Source organism: Accipiter gentilis, chromosome 31 (assembly GCF_929443795.1).
Source record: "Accipiter gentilis chromosome 31, bAccGen1.1, whole genome shotgun sequence".
In the NCBI taxonomy this organism is placed as follows: Eukaryota; Metazoa; Chordata; class Aves; order Accipitriformes; family Accipitridae; genus Astur; species Astur gentilis.
Genome location: NC_064910.1, coordinates 10,430,657 through 10,457,326, shown reverse-complemented (window position 1 = coordinate 10,457,326; position 26,670 = coordinate 10,430,657). Strand labels below are relative to the sequence as shown.

Below are 26,670 nucleotides of genomic sequence, written 5' to 3'. Positions count from 1 at the left end.
TTGTGTTTAAACTAGCCATATAGTAAATATATGTTTCTTACATTTCAGATGCTGTCTAAAATTCCTAAAAGTTTCATGCCTTTTTATCTTTGTAGTTGTCTGCTCTGTAAGTATTGAATTTACAGTCCTCCCTTAGCCCCCATTTCCTTGGAATTAGTTCAAAATGAGGTGTGATATTTGATCTTAGCTAATAAAAAAGTGTCTCGAGGGTGGGGGCAAGATGGCAAAAAATGAAAATGCTCTGCAGGGCTTCATGCCTAATTGAATCACTGTTTGGTGCACTAGCCACCACCCTGGACAATATGGTAGGGTAAGCAGTTGAGTTTGAGGAGGCAGCTTAAACTCAAATTTGTATGCATGTCCTTTACAGTTGCTTGTTGAATTTAGGATGAGTCTTTAAGTACTGGCTAACAGGCTAACACCTGAGCAATGTTCACAGGAAAAGCTGTGCTGGAAAGGATGCACCAGCAATGGCAGCGCTCCATGGTGTGAAAGGCAGAAGGCCACGGGGAGGTAGGCAGCTTCCTACCGGGGCTGGCAGAGTGCTGCCCTCCCCTACCAAAATCTTCAGCAAAGTCTTAGACCGCAAGACTTGAGAAACATTTCAAAAAGTTGGAGTTTATCCTTTTAGCTGCTATGAGGAACTCTATTTTGGCTAGCAGAGCTTCTGTATCAGAGACAAAATAGGTAACACTCTGTATTTCCTCAGATGGGGGTGTTGCTTTCCGGATAGATCCTTAGGATTACAACTTTGTCCTAAGAGACACTTGCATAAAATACATCAAATATGTGACTTTGGCAGTAAGTTTACAGAAGGAATATTACTCATCCTTGTTAAGTATCCCAGGGCTGATTTTCAGCTGTGGTGGAAACATATGTGAAAATACTGAAAGGAATCTCACAATTTAATGTACAGTTTGAAAGAGTCTTGTTTAAGTATTTGAGGTAGGCTTAGCAGGTATTTTTCAGTTTTTGTGTTATTAATGAATGTTTGGTTTTTATCCTTGCCCTAGATTTTATTTGGCATTTATCCAGATCAAGGTGTGCCCTGGCAGATGTTGGCTGTATCACCTCTGGAAAGCTTCTGTATCCTTCTTTCATTGAAAAAACCACAAAAACCCAACCTGAACCTGAACCGAAGTTTCATTGATCAACTGGTTGAATGGGTGGGTGTTTTCTGGCTTATATCCTGAGAGGACTGTGTGTCCTCAGAGCCTGGGCTGCACTTAGACGTGTCCTTTGATGCAGGTCACAGCCGTGCCCCCTATCAAAGTCATACTGAATGGCACCTGTCTGGGGCGCCTTGTGGTGCCCATCCAGTCCTTGTGTCCAACCTCTGCATGAAGCCAACAGTCTGGAAGTGGGTTGCAGACCCAGTGGGATCAAGACACAACAAATAGCTGCGACCATGGCTAGGACATGCCCCTGGCTGCAGCAACTGCACCCCAGACCAGTTGTATGGTGTCATCCGTAACGTACCTGTAGTGTATACTTGGACCATGATGTTACCCAGTGAAGTCCTTCAAAAGCAGAAAACTAGATGATTCATGGATATGTTTCCAGAACAGCTTAGCCCAGCCATATGTATGGATCTGTAGATATTTTTCAGTGGAGGTGCAGATTCCTTTACAAATTTTCCATGCAAAATTGTTCAATAGTGAATTTAAGTCCACAGATTGCCAAGAAACTGGTCAAAAGAACAAGCAATAGAATAAAGAAACAAACAAAAAAATAGTTCACCACAGGTAAATGCAGATCTGAATGTGAAAAGTCTGAGGATGACTCTTCAGTTAGTAAACAAACAAAAACTTTTGCAAATAAGTTACATTTCTTGTTCCCACTATATTTCTAGTTTAAGCAGTCTGGTCCATAATCTGCCTGGCTCTTATTTCACTAGTGTTAAAACGTCATTCACCTATAGATATATCTTGCAAGCTTCTGGGGGCCGTCTTGTTTTGAAAAGGTGCAGTAAGCTTTAATTATCGAAATGCTGATTTTTTCTATTTAACTGGGCAGTTTCATGGCTTTGAGCAGGGAGAGTCCATTTTAAATAGATTTGATTATTAGCACTCTCACTGTCACCAATAATGACACAATATAACACAATAATTAGTAGGGTAAATGAAGAAGAAAAGGTTAGTGCTTGAGGGCTGTTTATAATTAAAAGTTGAGATTGCTTTTTGGAGGAAAGCAAGTGAACATTTAGTAGAACCAGTGACAACTTCAGCTGTAAACTCCCATCAATATCCTGTTCACATCAGTATTTTTGTCCTCCTTGAAACTGTTGTCGTAAGCTCCTGTATATGTGTGGTGTTGAACAGCACCAGGGCTGTCATGGCCCAGTCTGCCAAATGAGGGTGTATTGGCAGTGAGTCTTTAAGTTCAAGTTTTAGTCAACTGTCATAGCATAGCTTGAGGATTTCCTCTCTTTCCAGAGGTTTTGGGTTGGAACCATAGCTGCTGCATTGTACACACTGACTCTGCAACCGGTTACTCCTTTTGTTTGTTTCAGGGAAGTGCTGGCGGGACTGGGACTTGAGCACAAACAAGTGTTCCTATATTTCACATTTTACCTATCACATCAGGATGCTTTGAGCCAAAGAGCTGTCAGACAGAGTACAGCATTCCTCTTTCTTACTTGACAAACCTGGAGCTGAAGCTTCTTAGTTTGTGTCATGTGTGTTGAAAACTGGATGTTCTGTCCCCTACCTGAGGTCACTGAGCTGGGAAAAAACATGTGAGAGGCAAGCAGTCCAACAAAGCCATGATTCATTTTCAAGGTGACGTGGTAATTCAAGCAGAAGGATCAAGGAGAAAGTTTGCATTTCTAAATGAGGTTTGGAAAAGGCATAAGCAATTCTGAATATCATCTCTACTGTTGCTGCTGGTCTTCATTTGTGCAGAAGTAAGATCACGTGGTTGTCCTCCACGTTGTTGCATAGTGAAGAAAGTACTCACCTTTTTGGCTAGGCTTGGATAACGTTAACCATTCACACAGTAGTGTTGAAGATGTGATTTATGCTGGCTGACAGATTGCAGTATTCCCAGTGGCTGTTAGGCATTATTTTCTGAAAGTCTTGAATAATTTCATGGTAGGCTGGCAGGTGTGCTGCAGCAGTCCTGTTCACAAAATCCTTAGAGGTTATTATATGAGACTGCTTTGGGTGGAAAATAAGTCTTATAGCTCATATGATACCAATTATGGAAATGAACACTCTTTACCTCTTGCTTATGCCTCAAAAGCTGTTAAGTGTTGAATGTGTACTAACCACTATATCCTTTTTTTAAAAAATTCCTTCCTCTCACTTCTGTTTCTTTCCAGAAATGCCCATGCACATTCCTGTGTGTGTTATGGATGTGTGCTCATGCATACAATGTGTCTGCATACACTAGAAAAATCAAAACAAAGTTTGAAATATTTTAGAAAATGAAATCAAGTGATCCCCTTTGGATTTCATATCCTTTGTCATCCTAGTGTTGCTTAGATATTTGTGGTTTTTCTGTCATGACCATTAGATCTCAGGCTTGCTCAGAGGCAGGACTTTCTGTCTCTGGTGCTGGGAGACACCTGCATCAGCTGGCGTGGGGGTGACCTGCTTTTCATATGACACTTCTTTAGCACTTTTCCACTTGCTCTAGTTCCCATTTGTTTATGTTTCTGTGCCCTTATCTCTTGTTTCGATTTACTCTAGCTGTTTTTCTTCCCATTATCTTCTTTTTTTATGAGCCCATTTGTATCTCCCTTTGCTTTGCCTATACCCTGGCATGTAGCACTGAGGTGTGTTGCCTGCAGTTTCTGAAAACAACATCTTACCTCCTGTGAATTAATAGAAGCTTTCTGAGTCTGTAAAGTTTTGGTCATTTTTTTGTGGGTTTTTTTTTTTATTATTTTAATTTTTTTTAAATACTGATTTCCCTATTGGCACCAGATACAAATTCAGTGGATTTAGTATAGTTTCTCAAAATAGTGGTAATATTGTTCCTTTTTGACAACACTTGGGATTTATTGGCTTACAAATTCTAACAGCCAGCTCGCTAATACCAGAAAGAAGTAAGTTTATACTGAAGCCTGGCTAGAGGACCCTTTTCTGCAGGAAGCAAGATTCAATACCCCTATTGAATGTGTGAAGCATTTTCAGGTCTTTTGCTCAAAGGCTGTATGTTAAGTGGGGAGCATCAATAATTAATAAGATGATGTGCCTTTGGAAAGCAGATTATAAAAATAGAAGAGATATAGAGTCTAAATAAATTCCAGCACTTCTTAGTTTAGTTACATGTACCTATTCTAAGACATGAACACATTTATTTTCTGTAACTGTTTGGCCATTCAAACCTCCAGGTAACTTCTCTCCATTAACTGGTTGACCAAAGAGTGAATGAAAAATATTCTTGTTCTCTGCAATTTACTTAGGTTTTCAGACTTGAAGAAACTTCTGAAATGCTAAATATACTCTGTGTTCATTCCTTTGTTTCTAATAACTTATGCCCTGATCTAAGCAAAATTTCAAATATTTCTCCAGCAATGGGGAACAGACAGCTGGAGCAGAACTGTGCACTAACTTTTTGAATTGAACTGGGCTTTGTGAAATTAAAAAGTAATGGAATTTGTGGATGCTATTAAGGAATTATGCAATCAAACTCTATGGTACCTCACTATCATTTAAAAAAGTGTCTGTCTCCCTGATTCAGTGCCTTCTTTTCTTTCATTGTACCTGATACAATTATTTCTATTTCCACACTTCTCAATAGTAGAAATATTTTCTTTTTACAAGAAAAGGAAAATCTTCTTTCAGGGCATTTCTGTGCAATGGATCTCACACCTACCTCATTGAGCTGTGAATTGCCATCTTTACTCTGTTCCTGACAAGTGTTTCAGTAACAGTCTTCTTTGCTTCCCTCTCAACCTCTGTACTTATGCCAGCTCCTGTTGTATGTGAGGGAAAGTTAGATCAGTCTAGGTAAAGCAATTTCATTTTCCTTTTTTTCAGACTGATTGTCAGAACTTCCTTCTCCTGGACCTGAAACCTGATAATAACTGGGGAGTGGATTGTGCATTCTTTCTGTGTCTGGCCAAGGATCTTGCATTTTTATAAATACATTTAAAAGCCTTTCAGTCCTGACATGATTGTTTGCTTTAAATGTTTGATATCTCCTCAGTAAAATTTTTGGAGCAAGGGCTGGCATTTTTCAAGGTATACATTTGCACAGCACCCAGTGTGAAGGGTTCCTTACTCACTTGCTCTTTACTTGCAAAACAAAACTTAAAGAAAATACATCATCTCAAGTCATGGCTAAATGGGTCTCCAGTCAGTCCAAACCAGAGAAAATGAGAGATATCAAATTGACTGGTCAGTGGCCATTTTTGCTGACTTCCCTCCCTCCTCAAGTAGTTCTAAGGGATTTCACCACATCCAGTCCAGGATTAAGATCTCAAATTCAGAAAGTAGAAGATGTATCTCAATAGCAATATTATGTTGATGTTTACACCATAGGCTAGATTTCTTATTTCATTTGTGTTCAGTGGAACAAATTAGAACAATTCCACATATGGAAGTTGATGGGGAGGCTCTAGACCAAACAGACATAAGATGGGTAAATGTGCTGACCTTATTATCAGATTCCTTGCTGAAATTGCATGAGTTTGAATGATTGGTGCAACTGTGTTAATCATGGAGCAAGAAGAAGTCACTAGGAAAACTTGTAATCATGCCGTGACCATTAGTGACACTGAAAATCACCTTTCCCACTCCCTGAACCAGAGGTATATATAGGAAGAGAGACTGTGAAGCAAAGAATATAGTCAGATTTTAGCAGACTTTTCAGTTTCCATGGAGGTCCTAAAAAGGGGTTCTTCTCCCAGGGAGCATAAATTAACTTAATGAATGAAACAACCTCTCTAATCCCTTTAGTTCTTTTTCCCCTTTGATTTTTTTTTCTATTTTGTAACTCTAGGTCTCTACTGTCAAACAGTCCTCCATAATTTTTCCTTTCAGAACACATTTAAAAATCATTTATATTTGTTGATGTTGTTGGAAACACACTAAGTGTTTTGGCCTGCAGGCAATGTTCAAGATGCTAAGCAGATGGATGAAGACCAGGACCACATGCAGAGGCAGGCAAAGAAGCAGAATCTCAAGGCATCATTGAGAAAATGCTGTAGAAAAGAGAGTTTATTAAGGACTCACAAAACTTTTAGAACTGATGGAGCACAGAGAGAAAAGATGGATCCAATGTAGACAAAAATGGAACCAGATTGCTGGCACTCCAAAAAGAAAAAAAAAAGTTATGGAGCATTCTTTGGATAGGTAAACCAATAGGCATAGAAAAGCATGTGGTTCAACTTGGTATATTGTGAAGCGATGATGTAAAAACCACCTCATAAGCTACAAACAGGGACAGGACATCAAAAGAGAAAACTGCAAAGAATGATGCAGAAATAACTCTAGTTAGGACAACATGTAAAAATAGATGCTAAGACCCAGGCAAATTGCCTTCTTTAAAATGGTAATATCCTAGAGAAACTAGCATGAGTGAGCTGGTCATTAATTATGATCAATAGTATATAAAGAAACTTGGTGAAAAATAATCAACAGACATAGTATTCTCAAGGTAGGTTTTACAGTAGGCAGAGTAGGTTATACAAGCAGATGTTAAAGAAAGGATCAAGTCAGCCATCTGCAAGCAAATATGACAGAGAATCTCTGTCAATCATGGCTTTTCAGCTGGCTCTGTATGTACTGAATTAATGGCATGAAGGAGGGTAGAGCAAGGACTCAGTATTTAGGGAGTGACTCATCTCAGCTACACCTGAGTCAGTCATCCCAGGCTCTCTTTACAGTTAATAGAGAGAACTGATGCTTCTCATGAGCGATTCCTCTGATCTTTGGGTGGTGGTCTAAAATGAAGCAATGAATTCCATCTTAAAAGCACGCTCTTTTCACTGATTTTAAGGGAGTAACCGCCTCCCTTAAATGCAGATGTTCACAGTACAGAAGTATAAACTGCGGTGAATGAATACTAATTTAAATGTTTGGCCACTGCTTCCCACTCCGTCATGTTGTCTACATAAGTTACAAAAGAGTAAAGTGACATGAGGTGACTCTTGCACACCCTTCAATACCTTCTAGGAGCAGCTAGTCAGGAAACTGAGATCAGAAAAAAACCCCAGCTCTTGGTTTAGCTCTGAGCAGTGGACCCAGTCTGGTGCCAGATGTAAATACAGACAGCCACTGTGTAATGATGCACAAAGCATACACAACCCCAAATCCCTTGACAGGATAATTCACAGTAATAATATAATTTCAAGAATGGAACTACGTAAAAATGAGGCAGCTTAGCTGAAGTGAAATAAAAAATAACAGCTCTGGCTGTAAATCTTGTCAGGGAGATTTTTTGCTTTAAAGGCACACACTGGAAGCCACATTACAAAAAAAGTTCAGAAAAGACAAAAAGTCCCAGCATGGTTAAGTTGCAGAATAAAAGGGGGTATTAGAAGTAAAAAGATGGTTTTCCCAAAAGTTAGTCACATCTGAATGATTAAAATGTAGAGGAAATCACATTCTGGCAATTTAAGGGCAATATAAAACCAAGATAAGGCAGAACAAAAATATTCTGAGGAGCACCTTGATAAAAAAAATTACATTTTGATTCATATAAGCATGGCTGAAGTTTTCTCCTGGTTTATTTTGATTCCACCTTTCATAAAGGCTGTGATTTGCTGCAGTCTAACAATAGAATTATGACAGAGTCTCTAAATATTGTTTGGAGAAAGATAACTCTGATGGGATTTCAGAGCCTCAATACAGACAGCTGAATGATGTTCAGTTCCACTTGCAATCAAAGGAGAACCTGTTTCGCTAGGGCTCTTTCTGGTGGTTTTATAAATGCACAGAAAGGAATGGAAAAACTTCTTAAGTATCCTCATCTTTATAGGAAAAGAAGGAAGGAACCACTATTCTTGAAAACAGGGTTTAATATTTTTTTCCCTTTTAATTTTAAGCATCCTTTATAATAGTTCCTGAAAGTGTCATCTAGGTAATTACAGGATTTATTTTAAAAGTATTGCTTGAAAGGAAGCTGCCATAATTGTATGCACCTGAATCTTTTCAAGACATAAATTACTGGCTACGCTGCTAATAAAAGGCAGACTGTCAAGAGGTGTCCCAAATCATTGGGTTAATGTCTTCAGGTCAGCAGGCCTTTTAGAAGGCATAATTAATGCCTCTAGTTAAAGGTATAGCTATAGTTCCAGTGGAGACTAATATTATGTATTAATTAGGACACAGAAAATCTGTGATGCCAAATCACACTTAAAACCTTCAGAACCAGAAGAAAACTGTTGTAATTTGTAATTACACTTGCTAAGGCCTGTGTGTGTAAATTCTCCTGATTGGAGTTGGTGGTTTGATTTGTTGCACCTGAGGTTATTCTTTTGTCCTTTCCTGTGTGATTCCTTTAAGCAAATAGATGCTTGGGAGGTTCATTCTTAGTGAACGGCATGTGGGTGACACTGGTGGTGATTGCTCTGCTCGCCATGCTAAACCGGGTGACATTTATATTACTTTGCAATGTGTTGGCTGCTTGCCTGACACTATATCTGCTAGGCTCTTTTTTAGGTTAGGGTGAGAGACATTTCTTTTCTAGATTCAGTTCTCCTGCTGGGAATGTGGACAGATGCAACAACTCTTTTAAAGATGAAGGACCCCTGTGTAATGTCACAAAGCTTTCCCCATCAGAGACTGGTCTACCATGGATGACTTTACTGGGGTTCACTGGGAAGCAGGACGCAGCACTGCTCTGAGTCCCCTCTAATCATACTGTATTTTTTCTTTCCATGTTAAAATCTCTTGAGTTCTGTGAGCAGCAAAACATCCTTCTGGTAGGTGTGTGATTTTGCACATTTTTTTGTAAGAGATTCACTCTTTGCAGTATGCTAAATTAAATGTCAGATGTTAAAACCGTTAAGCTACTCAAGCATATGATTAAGTCATATGATTTCAACAGAACATATATGTATAAAATGAAGTCTTTTCCCTTCTTAGGATTGGGGTTTTTTTGATGATGCCTTAATTTTCTATCTGGTCACAGGTAGGAGCAAAACAATTACAATATTGCCCTATTATAGTAACAAATGGACTGTGCAGGGTTTAAAAGCTCAGGCTTTCCCTTTTCTCCAAACCCACAGTGACGCTTCTTTCTCAACCATGCCAGAAGTGGACTACCACAATACTAAGTCTAAGTAGTCCTACATGTATTGGGACTAATGAAGCCAGACTACCAATGGATTTGTGGATCATGGTTGGCTGATTTTTCAATTATATCACACTAGGAATGTAGTTTGACCACACCTCATGCTAGATATCCAAGAGAGAAAGAAAGAAAAAGTAGATGAGGGAGCTGGAGGAGAAAGAATCTGTGAGTACTCCAACCGAGAGGAGCTGGAAAATATGTCTCTCAGATGTTTGAAAAATTGTGAGTAAAATTTTGACCAAAAAGCAAATCCCCAGGCATGAACAGGATGTTGAGTCTGGTTTACGTTTCACTGTGGTTGGAGCTTTCACAGTGTTTTCCCCAGTACAAATTCTGTGATGTTTGAATTGCTGAGCTAATGATGCAGCCTTTCATCTAGTACAAGCAATTAAAGAGCCTTACTTCTCTGTCTCTCTGTATTTCCATATGCTATTTTGGAGCTTTGGTACATCTACAGTGTCAGCTGAAAGCACTGGTGTTCTCAAAAGTCACTAGGAAAGGACAGATATATTTGTTCCGAACCCGTAATTCCTGTTTCCTTAGGAAACCCAGCAAAAACAGTGCTGCTTGTTGAGAAAGTGGACATTTATTTTGTTCCTTTTCATAGTTTCTTAAGCATTTTAGCTGAAGAATGTGCTTTTCATTACAAGTTGACTAATCTTCCCCCCCCCCCCCCCCCCCTGGAATTTGTACAGTCTATACTAATTTTTACTGGAAATTCACACCTTAACAACTTTATTAACAGCTATGAATCTGACTGATTTTCATGATTCTGCTCTGTTGAAGTTAGACATAGGAGGCCCATTTGTAGCAGATGTAGTTGATCAGCAAACAGAGGAATACATTGTTGTACAAATCAGCCAGACTGAAGATGCTGGATCAAGAAGGAGACGCCAGCAGCAGGTGATGGTCTTTAAATTTTCTTTCATTTTTTCTGAGATGTGTTTTATCACTTATATTTCCATTACCGTTGTGTGGATTAAGTGGTCGTGCTTTTCCCTGCTGTGTAGTATGTCAATGTCAGCATTAGCAAACGTCTTCTAATAAGAGTAAAATTACATTTTCTTTTGTCTTTATAAGACTTTCTGTAGCTTCCTATATTAAAATATTGTAAAACTTATGCCCCTTGACTGATACTTAGTGTGGAAGTTCTTGTGTTTAAAATTGGCAATGTTTCAAAAGTTGTCTTAGAAGGAAGAAAGGAGTCCAGAGTGCCTTTTTGCACTCGCTGAAATACATTTTCACATTTTGTTGCAAATTATTTTCTCAAACATGTCACATTTATTTGCTTTATTTCTCTTAAGGCTTCTCATTGTTGATGCTGTTTGTAACAAGTTCCTGCTGCTTTCTCCCAGAGAACTCGGTGAAGGAGGATCTGTTACAGCCTGTCATTGTACATCACTGAAAAATAAAAATAAGCTACATCATTTAACAAATAGCGTCGGCATACAAATGACTGGCTCTCATTCTGTATATGTGCCAGGATGGCTTGCTTCTACCAGTGACAGGACGGCTGAACAATGCCAACAGTATTCCTGCTTACCCCCAATCTCACAGTCTACAGCAAAAGATTAGTCCCACTACTTCAGCGTGGTGAACAATACCTTAATGGCAATTACTTTCTTAAACCACCCGCCCTCGTGATGAGGAGGGCTGCCGTCACCTGTGCTGCTGGCAGTGATCCCCAAGCAGCCTTTGCACTGCTGTGAGGCGGCCAGCGCACCGTTGGCTGCAGCAGCCCACCTCTGCTGCACGCCAGCGGTGGTCCTGACATGACCAAAGGAGTCAAATTAACCTTCCCTGCCTGCATGCTCCTCAGGCATTCCTCTGTGTCAGATGGTCCAAGCTGGCTGATTAAACTGGTTTTTGTTCTGCACTTTGTAGAATACAGGGTCAGGACAGGCATAGGATTTAGGCTACAATTAACCAAATTGGAAGTTTTTTTAAACTTCCCCTTCCTTAAAAAAGAGAGAATATCTGTATCCACATTTAAAGAGTATGTTTGGCTAAACTTGCATGAATATGAGTGTGTAGTAATGGGCTAAGTTTCAGAAAGTTTATTTTCTGAAGATTTTTTGTTTCTCTGCTAGAAGAACAGCAAACAGGGATTTAGTTTACTGAAATTCTACCATGTCCTCTTCATAATCTCAGGGGGTATGACGTTGCTCCTGGGCTTTTCATCATCTGTACCTCATGTATGTTAGCTTTCTTCCCAGGCAGTCTTTGGGAGTGAACCGTATTGTTGCCTCTGAGCCTAGCTGCCCTAGATGCTCCTTACAGTCAATGCGAAGTGTGATTTGGCATCCCCCCTCTGGAGCACCTCCTGGGGGTGTCTCTCACTTCATTGATTGAGTGAGGGCATAAGGATGAGTTTGGTCCAACCCGAGCATGTGTAATTTACATAATTGGGTAGGATTATTTTGGGCTGGTGTGTGTTATGCCCTGTTCACAAAAAATTCTCCTAAATGGACAGGAGAGAACAAAGAGAAATAAGACCATAGATCAGAGACATAACACTTTCACTGACTTTTATTTATATTGCCAAATGTGACTCTCTTGCAGGTGGTATACAACTGGTCTCTACCCTTAAGTTCAAGAAGAAATCAGCAAATCATCACAACTAGAATCTTTCAGATACCAAACAGGTTGGCTAAGAGACTGAGAAATGATCCATTGGAGTAGTAGTTTACATAGACTTGACTATGAAGGAAGACATAATGTTTTAAAAATAACTCTATCACTGCCTGTTTCAGAAGGGCAGGAAAGGATGATTTCTTTTTGCTTTTTAAATGGATTTACAAGGCTGGTTTGTACTTGACTTACTTTCCAAACAATGCTATTTAGAGGGATAGAGTGAAAATGTTTGAAAAGTTGCTTGTAATTGTGACGATATAACACATACACATATATTTATAGGTACTCAATATAAAACCAATGCATAAATAAAACTAATGGTATTTCATTCCAGAAATAAGCAAACCTTCTCTTTCTTTCACCAGAGGCACCATCTTCATAAACATTCAAGCTTTCTTACAGGAGCCTGGAAGTGTTCCTCTCTCCATGAAACATCAATACCTTCATGCAAATATAGAGGCACAAGTAACAATTGCGTCCATCATCTTAGTAGGTGTCTACGTGCTGATAATACTGGAAGTAAGCCAATTTTGTATTTTGATTTCTTTTTTTTCCCCCTACCTTGTAAATGGAACACAAGGAAGGGTTTCATTCTTGGGCTCTAGTATAGCTGAAAAACGTGTCTATGAATCCTTGTTGTACCGTCAGTGTTGCTAATGGCATGAGTAAGATAGGTGTGAGGAAATTGTTCTGAATTGTAACTGATTTTGGCGAGTTATATTAACGTTACAGTGATCTTGTGTGTTTTTCTGTTAGGACCTCTTAGTGTTTTAATATTTTAACAGGATGATAGTTTGGCTCTGAGTGAAAATAATTCTGGGTTATAAAAAGTGTGGAAAATCTGTTTTTAAGTTCATTATATTTTAAGATAAGGTAAAAGAAAAAAGCTTTGGTTATTTCCTTCTCTAAGGCATCTCTAACTATGAATTTAGTGTACTTTTAAAAGGTAAACTGAGTACACTTTTTAATGAGTGACATTTAGAAATTCTTTTACTGTATTATTTAAAGAGGAAATGGAGTCTGAGGTAACATGTCAAGGGACAGGGAACTTTAAACATGTATTGTAACATCATTCCAAAACCTTGAGGTACCAAACCCAATAAGAAGGCATTGCATCAGCACTAAGGATGGAAAACGTATCAGAAACAGCACAGGGCTCCGACTGCCTTCTTTGAACTGAAAACACTTACTGCCTGATTATCTTGAAATAAAGAACAGATGGGGGGGGGGGGGGGAACTTTTTTAATTCATGTGGGCATCCACACTGTTAATGAATTCTCCAAGTTGAATTGCACCTAATTTACACTAATATGAAACAGAAGTGAATCAAATCAAGTCTACAAGGTGCCTCATAGTAAATATTTCCAGCACGCTCCTTTTTCTTCCGCATCCCTTGCCTATTTTAAGCTTTTTCATCCTGTTACCTGTTGAAATGGTAAGATGGTTGCACACCTGATCAAATAGCAATAATGGGTGCACACAACATGACAGATGCTTTAGACATTTAGATTATGTTGTTCAGCAATGGTGATTTATTTATGAAGCTAAAAATGCCTCTGTGTGCTTTATAAATGAGCAAAGCGATGTAATATTAAGTGCGAAGGGGGATTGGACTAGATTTTACTATAAATATACGTAGGCATGCAGCACATCACCAAAATAATCTTAATACTTATAAGTGCAGCTGTTATTTTAAAAAAACCCCCAACTATACAACCCTTCAGCAATTGCAAAAACATTAGGGTTTTAATGTATGTAAAGGGTGGGTTTGTGTTTGCATCCTAGAAATCTTGCTTTGGAACAATTCATGTGTAAAAGGAAATAAAGGCTTGAAACTGAAAAGCAAAGCCAAGGAAAGCATGCATTTTCCTGTTTCTAAGAAAAAGCTTTAAAACAACTCATTAGCTTATTGTTTCTGTGAAAAGATCAAGGAAAAAATTCTGTTGTTGGCAGAAAAATTATTTCTGCAAATTCAAAGGAAGAAATAGATACTTGTAAGTAATTTTTTTTTTTAAATTTTAAATTGTGGAAAGTCACCTATTGCATCATGATGTTAGCTATTTTCTCCATAACAGCTGTAGGAATGACAAATGTAATTTTTAAGCTATAAATATATAAGCTGGAAGTAACTATCATAGAAACAAAACTTGACTGTTCTTTGGTTTCCTCATGGATCTCTTGCAAGAGATGGATGTTAATATTGTTAGAATATGTAATAATGGCTTACCTTATATTCAGTATTTATAACTTCAGTGCCTGAAGTCCTGTTTTCTCAAGACATTGCACTCTCTATTCCATTAGCAGTTATCACAGTTAGAGAAATCAATTGGTGTTGCTGCAGGAGCGATCTCTCATGGATTTTCATTTTCAGTGTTACTGCTCCTCATCTTTTATCAGTCTTTATCAGTTTCCTGTGTTTGATTCATTATCATTGGCAATACTGGTTCAACTTCAGACAGTGTGGACACCCAAACAAGTTTTAGAGCTATATTTCCACATATTTCTTATAACAATGAAGAAAGAGGAAGCATTTTGTCTCGCATGAGCTACCTGAAAGCATGCCTCTTGCACCTTCTGCACGTCCCTTTTCCCTAAACATGAATCATAGATCTTGTGCCCACAGTCTCTTCAACCCCACCGACCTCATCTTTTAATCCTTCCTTCCCCTTCTCCCCTTGCCCTTTGCTACCTTAGTCACCAGGGAGCATGCAGGAGAACGGGCTGCAAGAGCTTCTGCCTCCTGCAGATACAGATACTGGGAAAAGCTGATGAAGTAAGAGGGTCCAGTTGGAAAATGAAGTGCATTTACTGTAAACTTCTCCAAACTCGCACCACTGCAAAGACACAGGGTAAATTCTGCTTTGAGGCGGCTGTTTGCCTCTATGTTGGCATCAAATTTCTAGGAGGTCAGTGTATGTCAAGTACCAGTCCTTGTTGGTGGAGAAGTCTTACTGACTCAGGATGTGGTGTTCTTCAGAAAACACATTAAGCTGTTGAACTTCATTTCTTCAGACATTTATTTTAAGTGTTTCTTTTGAAACTGATGTGTGCTATGTATTCATAAAATACAAATATATTCCTGGTAAACGAAGGTGCCTGGTTTTCCTCTTTAATTTCTAATGGTTTCTTTTTTTTATGCTTACCACAAATATGAATGTTTTCTTACTTCATAATCCTACTCTGTCCCTTGAAATTTTGATATATGTGGCTTTTAACTCTCTTTAGATGGACGTCTCTCAGTTACATTTTCTATTTGAAATCTGTGGGTTTTTTTCTTTTTTTTCCTCATCCTTTCCTTCAGTAACTAGGCATTCATTCTCTTGAAATTGATTTTTTTTTTTTCAAATATCAATCAGTTCCCTCTTTGCATTTCAGTTTTCTGTTCCCTTCCCTTCGCCCAGAGGAGAAAGGAGAAAAAAATTCTGCTTCTTGTGATATTTTTTAATTAATCTAATCTATACTACTTTATAGACTTGTTGAAAACAATGAAGTATTTCATTTTGTTCTTGGAAGCCTACACTGCACAGGAAATTAAAGCAAGCGTATGTTAAAAAATAATAAAAATTGTTCCAGATTTACCTTTGTTGATTGCAGCTCTACCATCGGACCCTTCAGGTTTAGTGAGGAACATAGGTAAGATGGGCCATAAGTATGTTTTCCTGTTGGTCTACAGGGACATCTGGTCTAAAGTGCTGATGTAGAGAGTTCTATGCTGATGTTGCTGTAGTAAATTAGTTCACAATGTATTTCAAGATAGGCTCTTTCTAGTTTTGGTCCTCAAAATGTATAGCCTCTTTTGATTGAGAACTTGAAAAACATTCAAACAAAAAAAATCTTAGAAAATGTAATTTTTACACTTTTCTGCTCCAAACACCTTTGTTCTTTCAGCTAAGAGTGTGTTTTTAATTTTGCCTTCTTTGATTTCCATTCTTTTTTGAGCAAAGCCTTCTTCTATGTATATAACTATTTACACCCCATTTACTCAGATTCAATAAGCAGTAGCGTATGGTTGTTTCTGGTGGTACAGCATAGTCAAGGAAAAGTAGTGTGGATAAAAGTCTCATTTTTTTTCTCTTTGCAATACAGCAAGATAGCTTTGATAGGTCGTCTTTTGCCTGTATTTGTATACACAGAGAATGGGATAATACACTGGTTATGCTGAAAAATAATCTGTCTGCCTACCTATATCTTAAAATATCTGTTAATGTTATATAGTTTTATTGGTATTTAGGAAAGTTTCTTGAGTTGATAAAACTCTTATTAGTAATTATTAACTGCATATTTGCAGCTATGTTGGAGCTGCATTAATTAGAATTATATAAGGAAGAATGTTAAACATTTATTATTAAAGGACAAAAGTCATTAATTTGAATGAATTATTGTGTGCACTTGTCCAGTATTTTCCTTTAATAATGTATTTGTTTTGTGTTGTGGGTTAAAATGGAGTGTTATTTATGATACTTAAATGAGCCAGCAGAAACAAATATGAAGGTAATGGCCTTTTTAAAGCTATTTTATAAAACATTTTATTTAGTTAGGAGAAAAAAGCAGAATAACATTCATTTTATTAAATTAAAAAAAAAAAAAGAAAAAAAAGAGATACCAATAGCACATAAATAGCAGAAAATGATACCAGCAAGTATCAGAAACTCTGTGAGAGCCTCCACAGGGCTTGTTTTATCACAGGAGCTATCATATAGTTTCATAGCCTGTCTTGTAGGTAGCCCTAAGAAAGGTCTTGCCAGGATCTTTCAAATGGCATTTTAATGATCTGTCATCTTGAATAACATTTGCATGCCTGTATTTCTCCTTAAAACACAAATACTTGAAAGTTCAAGATCTGGCCTTGAAAGCTCTAGCTTCTTACTAGCATGAAGTATGGGCTTATAATCACAATTTTTAATACTTTAATGGAAATGGAGAGTGTCAGTTTTTCTCCATATTACTTTTTTATTATTAACTAGCTTAAATTATGAATAAACATCCCTTAAGCTTAATTTCTTTAACTCAAAGCAGAGTGATTTTTTAATAGCATCTAACCAGCAGAAATTATGCAGACAGCAAAACTTTTATGTGGTTCAGTCTGACCATTTTTCTAGCATTGTGGGCTGGTTGAACCAGTGTTTCCTCACAGGAAACATTTTTACAAATGAAATAAGATATTTGTTGTTACTGCTGTCCCTGCTCACAGTTTTTGTGTCCATTTTTTTGCTTATTTCCATTAATGAGGCTATTTATTTGCACATGGAAATTAAGCTTCAGAGAGTGAATAGGAAAACAGAAGAAATATTCACTGGTATATGAAACATAATACTAAGTGATAGCAATAGGCTGATCTTAAGGGAGAACTTTTCTGATGAGGAAAGTCACAGAAACTAGTGATTTGCTTACTCAGCATGGTTTCCCACTTCTCATCCATTCTCATATTGATCTGTCTTTAAATATAGCCAGAGAAGAGTGTGGATTAGAATGTTCCCACCTCCACATATATCCTTCCAAAAGACTGGTAGCAAAGGGGCAGAAGAAAATCCATAGCCTTTATTGGAAAAGACAGTGTAAAAAAGAAAATCGTGGCTGCTGCTCTCCCTGGCCTTTGTGGGAGAGAATATATTCCTGCTGCTATTGCTTTCCTTTGTGCTAGGATGGAAAAATGGTGAAGAGGAATTAAAACACTGCTGTAGGAGTTGGCAGGAAATCAGGGGCAGATTATCAGACCGAACCATCCATCCTCTTTGGTGAAGGGTCTGAGCTATACCTCACTGGGCAAGAATAAAAATTTGCCCTCATCTGCCCTCCTGTCTGGGACAGGGAGGGAGCAAAAAAGTCCAAGATGGGGGCAGAGCAGGAAAACCAGTGTCCCTGGGTGAGCTGGCCAGGTTCCAGCAGGGCAAGGATGCTCTCCCGCACACTTGTCCTTCCTTGAGAGGCTACCGGTCCTGACGGGGGGAGAGAGAAGGCTGCCTTGATATTGTCTTGATTGTCTGCAGTGTTTTACAGTGAGGTAGAAACGGAGCCAAGAGGTAGAGCCTGGAGAGTGAACTTCCCAGCCCGAGGCAGAAATCATAAGTGTTGTGACTCTGGCGATTGCATGGAACCCGAATCCAGCGTAGTGAAACCTAAACCATAAAATCCAGTAGGAAACCTTGGCTTGAAGAGAAATCTAGCTCCCTCTGGAGCAGACTAGCTGCATCCTTCCTGGGCAGCATGTGGTTATGGGTCTGGTTTGGGGGGACCATTACCATTCAAAAGTATACTCCCCCCCCCCCCCCCCCCCCCCCCCACCAGCTGAAAATGTGCAATATAACGAGGGCAGTCTGGCAGTCCCCACAAATAATGCTTTTAGGACACAAACTGAGGGTGTGCATTGGGTATGGTATCAAGGCACGTGGAGCAGATGGAGGCAGCAAAGCCTGCTGAGATAGGTGCTGGAGGACTGGAGTGAACAAGGGGATCAGATATGGGGCAGGTCCATCTGACCTGTCCCCCGGAGTAAGATATTCACTGAATGGTACCCGAGATGTTCTCCCAGGGAGAAGAGCCTGTGACTGAGCTAGCAATTAGGCAGTATGGACTATCAAGGCTTACAGTCATTCCCTGCCTTTCTCTGATTTAGAAGAAGGGTGTGACCTCTGTGTATTTTGACCTCTCTGCATTTTGAGAGGCTCAAAATGACTTTAAAGCAGCCGTGCGGGACCATTATAAGTTGCTCCTTATGAGCAGTATTGGATCAGTACCCCTGGAGTGCCAGGATTTCTACTGCTTTGGTAGAGCAGAGCCACTGCCACCAGTGAGGAGGCTCCAACAGACAGAGCCAGCACCAGTTAGATAAACTACAGTCATTTTTACCTGCCGTAAGTGCAATGAAGGAAGTGTAAAGGAAGCAGAGTGCTGTAAGACAAGGACAGGATAAGTTTACATTCAAACAGAAATATGGTATAACAGCAAGCAAAATCCTCAGCTGGATCACAGCTTAATATAACAATTTTTTTTATTATTAATCGAGTATGAATATTGATTTTACACCAACTATTGCCTAATTGTTAGATCTATCTTGGTAGAAGTCTGGCTTTCCTCTGAATATGTGTGCTTTAAGGAAAAATATCTTCTTTTGGGTGCTATGGTACTTCTGCAGTAAGTAAATTGGCCTTAATTAAGAACTTAATAGGAAAAGATTTCCACTGGATGGTGCTGCTTGCTATTCTAAGGACTCGATAGGATTGTCTGCTTTAAAAGATGCTGTCACCCAGGCTCCACTTTTCACAGAATGCTATTTTTTGAAATAATAGGGGTCATATTTTCAACACTAAGTGTAAAAACTAATTTTCAAATGTCCATTGTCTATTTTCTATTGCCTTTTAAAACTAATTTTGAACTGTATTTTGTTCAGTTTGTGAAAAACTGTCAAGCACAAACGTGTTGCCCTGCCTTGCATACTATGTATGTTGTGGGTTGGTTTTTTTCCTTTCTGTTTGAGACAGGCAATAGAACATTAAATTAGCTTAATTGAATGCTGCTGTTCAGCTTCTACCCTGCCTACGGCAACCAGAGGGGCAGAGAGCCATGAAGTCTTAAAATTTTAACAAGGTGTTAGAACACTCATACACTTCTAAAGCACACAAACAGGGACGAGAACCACTCCGCTTCTTTTGGGGCCTCAAATGATGTCTTCCTTCAGCAAGAGCAAAGGCAAAAGTGAATGAACAAACATGAGAGAGTGTAGGGGGTAGGCTTGGAGGGAGATGCCAGAGCATGATCTAAAGAGGGAAGAAATCCAGAGAAGACAACTGGAGTGAGAAAACGAGGAGATGTCAGGGATGAAAGACTCTCCAGAGGAAGTGCTGGCTAGAGCAGAAAGCTCCCTGTAAAGGTAATGAGAGTGCTGCAGTTTGCTGTGCTGTTGTTCCTAGTGCATGGCTGTAATTCTGTATGGTTGCATAACCCTAACATTAAATGAAGGCTGACAAAGATTCACACAGGGAAAGTAAAATAAGTTTTCCCCTCAGTTTTGTGATTTGATCCATGTAATTTCTTTACCAGAAATTCATAATCTCGTTATTCTTGAGGATGCTAAGATAACTGAAGAAATACATTGTGGCACCTTCTTCAGTTTCAGAAAATGTTCCGGAATTGCAAACATAGTAAGGGTCTTGCAGTTCCCACGAAAAATGCTTTTAGGACACAAAAGTGAGGGTGTGCATTGGGAATGATATCAAGGCATGTGGAGTGCATGGAGGCAGCAAAGCCTGCTGAGAGAGGTGCTGGAGGACTGGATTGATGCTTGCAAAGGTTCTTGCAAAAGGGTTTTGCAAGTCTGGAAGGTTGTTGCCAGGCCAGCCTGTTGATATACAACACCTTTGGTCCTGTTAGCCCACAGTAGTGGTCTGGTTTATCATCTTTTAGGTATCAACATCAGTCCTTTACTGACTCATGACCAGATCTCTTTACTTTAGTCATATAGCAAATGTTTTTTGTAGCTTAAATATTACAGGAGTGAGGTGCCTTGGCACATAAAAATTATCACCATCGTGTCTTTCCACAGGGCTCCACTCTCTATTAATCTGACCTGACTCAAGGCCCTGATTTACAGAACATCAGCTCATTCATCTCTGCATGCCTCTGTCCAATTTCACATTAAGACGAAACCCCCAAATGCATAGCAAATAAAAAGACTTGCTTTTAAAATTTGACTCTGAGAGGCTCTCAAGCTATCAGATGTTGCTGGATATTCCCCTTCTGATGTTCGCTGGAGGTGTATAAAAATAATTTTCTTATGTCAGAGCCATCCCAACAGGTAGAGGCTGTTAAACATCCACCTGTGGCTGTAATGATATCGATATGGCAGACTCCTCTTTTCTTGTATGAATGCAATAGAAATATTTACTAGGTATGATGCTATACCTTTTTATCCCTAGCAATATTCTAAAGTAGGAGGTTGTTTCAAAACCAGACTTAGAAGTCAAGCTGTCATTTCAACCCTTAATCACATAGGAATAAAACCTCTTCTGGATGCTCTGGCCAACATCTGTACAAATGCTGTTTCCCTCCTTCCTTCCTGGCTCTACAAACTTTTCTCCAGCTTTACTTTCCCCCAAGTATTCAAGGCATGAAAATATAAGGGTTTCAGTAGTCTTGTTCATCTCATACAGTATGGATATGTTTATTCTTGCATCATTGGAGGGCGACTTTGAACCAATTAATTCAGTGTTCTGTATCAGCATGAAGCTTTAGCCCATCCAGTTTTCTCTACAAACAGCAAGCAGTGATATTGCTGAGGAAGAAAGTTCATGGATTGCAAATTGTGCGCATTGTTCATTCAAATCCTTTGATAGAGCTATGGTGTAACAAATACCTTTGCAGAATCTAGAATTGGCTTATAGATTTTCTGTATAGAAGACGGGAATGAATGAATCAGAGAATTTATTCACAGAAAATAATTTTATCTCCCTAAGTCTCAACCTCTCTCTCTCTTCTATGCATTGTGCTTTACATATAGAAAGAATTGATGTCAGCTTGTGAAACTTAATGTAGTTACTTAATCATAGAATTTCAGGGCTATTGTTCATAGACAAAACTCCCAAGATATCCCTACCTTGTATTTCTTAGCCTGTTCAGTCTACATACCATAGGAATAAAAATGAACTAACACAGGCGTTAAATTGTCTTGGATACCATATGGTACTACTTTTAATCACCTTCTATTTAAGATAATCATCTTGTGTAGTGCCATCTTATATTTTGAAACATTGCATTGGCAAGTGGCAAATTGCTGCCTTCTATGCCTTTCCCTAAGGCAGGGTTGTTTATACCATGACTTTCTCCACTGACATTGTACCAGAACAAGTAATTTGGCACACTATCATAGTGAAAATGCGTATTATAGCAGAATGTCATAGATGGATGCTTTCTTACCTTAAGGTTGTGTAGATGTTCTTTAGGAGTTACGCAGTTTGCTATAGAATCTAACATTTCTAATTAAAAAAACCCAAGTCTTTTAGGGTTGAGAATTTGTCTGTTAAAAGAGCTTATTGAATGAATATGGAATGTTATTTTCACAGAGTTACAGGGATCAGCCATTTATTGTGTAAATAATAAGAATGCATGTTAATACTAAAATATGCAGCTAACATTTCCAAGTCTACAGACCTCTCCAGTCTGTGCTCTTAACTGATCTTGGCCATATATTTAATGCATATGAATCAACACTGAATTCTTGTAAAAATGAGTAAGGTGTTGGTCCAGTGTTTGTTGTTGTTTTTTTCTCCAAGCAAGGCATACCTATGTACCGTGATGCAGTTTTGACATATTTTGATTTACAAAAATGAGATTAATAGTAAGATTTTCTAAAAGATTTAATTTAGTGTAAAGTCTTATTTTATGATTCATGTGACTGCCTGTATAGAATACAGATAGATAGTATCCTATTCTGCAGATGAAGATATAAATAGCTGTTCTTGCTGTCACTGATTTTTGTGATGCTTGTAGTGACTTTGGGATCCTTGATGCGCACCATTTTTCAGCAGCTGTACCCTACGTGCTTGCTTTAGTCCATCCCTGAATACTGTATCAGTATAAGTCATACTTTCTAAACTATGTCAAGCAGCTCCCTTTTGCTTCATTAAAATCCCTACAGAATTTACTTGCTACTGCTTAAATAAGTAATTCTAAGGCAATTAATTTTCCGTTATCATTCATTTTGCAGTAGCTGTTGAGACACATCCCCTGTAAGGGTTTCCCATGTGCTGGGAAGAGTGCCCTGCGGCTGAAGAAGCTGCAGAACTGCTTCTGCAGAGCTTGTGTAGGGAGCAAATCGAGGGGAGGAGGGTGAGGAGGTAAAGTATTAACTGCCATAACCAGCTGAAGGGGAGGTATGTTGCTATACCTTCACTAACTGGTACTGGTTGGATGGTCTTTTTAATATAGGCGAGCTTGAAGAAAAACAAGTAAATATGGCTGGCTCCACTGACCTTCCTTTTCTGCTGCTCTGATCTTACCTATACCTGACTATCTCCTGTATGTGTAGTCTATTGGTTTATATTCTGTCCAAATTGAGCAATTTGCCAGAAATAAAGAAAATTTTTCATGAATTGAGAATTTGATGCTGTTCAGCTTTGAAGTGGATCTACTGCAGGGCAGAGTTTGAAGTATTGCAAGACTTGATTTGACCCTTGTTGTTTTCTGACATAAACCAACATTTTCAGTTATGTTGCTTGACAGTTAGGAAAAATTACTTAAGTTAGTTAGCTAAATTACCATTGTTTTCATGCAAATTTCAGTTTTGTTTTCAGCTTCTGATGCCAGTTTCAGGCTTTGGTGTTAATTTTCCAAACCATAAGTGGATCAAATATGTGTAACATGAAAGGCCGAAGTTTCATCTGCATTCTGCTAAAACAGCTGGAATAGCCGAAGGCAAAGGACACCACCAAAATTTATAAATTAGAAAAAAAATGTGACAGCAAATGGTAAGATAATCTCCATCAAGGGATCTGACTGAGGAACATGTTTCCAGAGGCAGTCAGGCTAATGCTGTCTTGATTATCTTTAGGAAAAACAAACTCTTTGTCTTTGAAAGCAACCTCTTCCACTGCTGAGGATATCTTCTTTTAACCCAATAAACCCTTATTAAAACATAAAAAGGAATAGATACAAAACATAAAGTCAGAAAAAAAAGCTATGCTAGAACAAATTTTACTCCCCTTCTCCCCCTCCTTGTCCCATGAGAATAAAGAATTGAACTAGAGACTGTATAAAGTCTAAGAGGGATTTGGTTGTTGATTTTATAAGGGAAGGACTCAGCTACTCTGGAGGTAGGTGGAAAATGCATAAACCCCATGGGTATATGCTTGGAAATAACCTCCTCCTGTTGAAATGCAGCAATGCTGCCACTCTATCAAATGAAAATTAATTTCTCAGTTAAATAAGTAGTTTAATGCAACAGGCTTCACTGGGGAAAAAATGGATAACAAATGAATTGAGGCTGCATTTGCAGCTTTACATTAAAGTCACTGACAGTCATCTTTCAACTGCCATTTATCACTTATAAAGAAGGACTTGTGGAAATAAAACGCTTGGTATGATGTATCATTTATCAAGTATCTTCAGAAGCACATTTTGGAAATATGCATGCCCTGGATTTCAGCTGGGAAATGTATGCTCTTAAATAGCACACAGGTCACCATTCAATTGGCTTCTAAATAATTTCCTTTTACCTCCTGGAGCACTGTACAAGATAAAGTGGTTGGAATCGTTTTTATAAAGATGCTGTTGCAGTCTACCAAAAGATTTGATGAACTCTGTGCAAACATTCCAAAGTACTTTGAGATAAAGAAATTTAAATCTGGAGAAGGTCTAGGCTGTCTAAATCCAGTTTGCATTATAGCTCTGGAAATGTATATTTTTAATTAATATCAAGCACAAAGACTTGTGGCATAAATTATTTGGGTTGCTTGCATTTCTTACCTTAAAATTAACTCCTGAATTAAGAGTATGGAAACTATCATACAGAACCAGCATTCAGCACATTGTGTTTACCACACAGCAGGCAATAAGACCACAAATTTTCTACAGATAATTATGAAATGAAATCACTATAGAAGTTTTTCCTAATCTTTGCCCATTCTGAACTGACCCTATAGCATGACCCTATGATGTTGCTATCAGCACACCTACAATGTTGATGTTATTTTTAAGAGCCTCCCTTGTTGCAGTTTGGGGTGTTTTCATTACTTATATAAAATTCTGTAAATAACCAATCCCTTTTTTGAAATCTCTTCAGCTCTCAGCCTACTGATATCCTGTATCATTGAGCTCTTATACTGAGTCTTGCATTGTAAAGAGTGAAATTGGGGCTGCATTGTTTTCAGTAGCAGTTTGTCTTGAGATAACTGTCCCTTTGTAAAAGGCAAGCACCATTTTTTGCTGTTTCATTAAGTCAGGACTGCTGGGCATTCTTCAGACAAAAATGAAGATGATGTTGATGGTGAAGATGCCGCTTCTACAAAGAGATTGTAAGGTTTTTAGTTGGGAGGTGGGAAGCTCTAGCATGCAAACTGATGGACTAAAATCTTTGTATCTTCCTCGCCTCTTCATCCTTTTTTGTCTTAATAGCTGTTGCTTGTTTTTTTAAAGAAACCTTTCCAGGAAATAAGGCAAGAAACTTTTATAATAAGTGCATTTTACAGTGTGCTAAAACTGTCTGAATCATTAAAATGTGGGGATCCAGTTGTGGGATGAAAGAAAATAAGAGTGAGAAGAAAATAAGAGGTCACTTTGACATGTGGCTTTGGCAGAATGAGAAGGGCCAGAGAGGATGGGAGCATGTGAAGAGGTATTTATGTGCAAGAGAGTGGGAAGAGAAATGCAAATAAGAGGCAAGTTGGAGAGAGAATGAAAGATGAGACAGAAGAAGAATCGTTACGAGATGTGCAGGATGGAAAGAATTTTAGTGATGGTTTTTGTCAAAGGAATGAGTACTGTGCAGCTGAACAGTGGTCCAGGCAAGAGTTTATCAGTGCTGGGAGATGGATTTTGAAAAAGAGAGATGAAGTAGAGAGGTAAATGTAGGTACCATAATAAGATCCACAAGAGGTATTGACTACTTCAGCATCTTTGATGAGGACAACAACAACATTATGCTGAATCTTGTACATGAATTCAGTCGCCCTTGCTACTGAAGTAACTTTTGGCTCACCGTTTCCTTCTGCTTCTGTTCCTTGCTTGTAAAACTAAAACTCTACCTAGTCAGGCTGATGCAGCCAACCCTTTTGTGATCTTATAGGCAATTCCTGTTTGAAAGAGAAACTCGTAATGAATCAGGGTTCTTTCAATATAACTGTCTTTGCTTACTAGAGAATGCACAAAGATATGTACTTTCTCAAGCATGAGAAGGATCAGATGATTACAGATGATTTCTCACTTAATCTTCTGAAGTGTCTTTAGATTCAGCAGTCCACCAAATCTCTCAGCTTTCCTAGGGGTAAATCTCTGTGTTAATTTATTTCTGAGCTCTTTTAATTCTGTACTTGAGCTTTTGTTTATGGATACACTCTGAGATTCATCCTGAAATGGTACTCATCATCCTGCCAGGCTTCAAAAGGGTTTGGATCAGATCCATACTATTTTCCAAAAGAATAATAGTGGAATTTTACCTAATATAGTGCCCTCCAAATATGTATTAGGTGGAACTGTGGTTCAAAGAGTGTCACGGTTTATAACCTGCATCTCTTAATTTCTCCATTTGTAAGCTTTTGAAAATGCCTATACAAATGTATTATTAGTTTGGGGTTTGCTTTGGGTGAAAAGAAAATTAATGCAAAATCCATTCTTTCCTAACCCTCCCCAGATCTCAACTTTTGAATATTTACATGTCTCAGAGTTTACATAGTGTGCTTTCTAGGCTTTATGTTACTGTATAACTTCCACTTGATAGTCTCCTGGGATGAAGAATCGTACATTTGACAAGTTTTTTGTAATAGAGCTTTGCACCTGAATAGTCATTTTTTTTATTTTTCAGGATATACTTTTGTATATCCTTCTTGAAAAATCACCAGGAGGAGGGAACTGACAGCTGACTCCATTTGTGCAGCATTTTTCTCCATCTTTCTGCAGAAACTAAAGCAAATTTCACCCATAGGTGACAGCAAACTCTTGGAAACTGAAAATGCAGTCAACCCAATGTATGCAATTAAGTATACAATGGTGACAGCAAAAAATGCTTATGTGGAAATATTTTGAAAAATCTAAAGCCAGTTGAATCTCAAAAACCCCATGATATCTTTCTGAGATGCAAAA

The 26,670-nt window shown here is 38.4% G+C and overlaps 1 protein-coding gene across 2 annotated transcripts in view; it reads left to right on the top strand.

Annotated features, from left to right (window-relative positions):
• The window catches only part of OCA2 (OCA2 melanosomal transmembrane protein), a 209,917-nt gene that overhangs the window by 53,615 nt on the left and 129,632 nt on the right, over positions 1 to 26,670 (top strand). For both annotated transcript variants that reach the window (XM_049834044.1, XM_049834045.1), the window contains 5 exons: positions 49 to 106; positions 1,014 to 1,086; positions 9,995 to 10,152; positions 11,812 to 11,894; positions 12,249 to 12,402. In XM_049834044.1, coding sequence (XP_049690001.1) covers positions 49 to 106; positions 1,014 to 1,086; positions 9,995 to 10,152; positions 11,812 to 11,894; positions 12,249 to 12,402 — 526 coding nt within the window. The remainder of the gene's footprint in view (positions 1 to 48; positions 107 to 1,013; positions 1,087 to 9,994; positions 10,153 to 11,811; positions 11,895 to 12,248; positions 12,403 to 26,670) is intronic.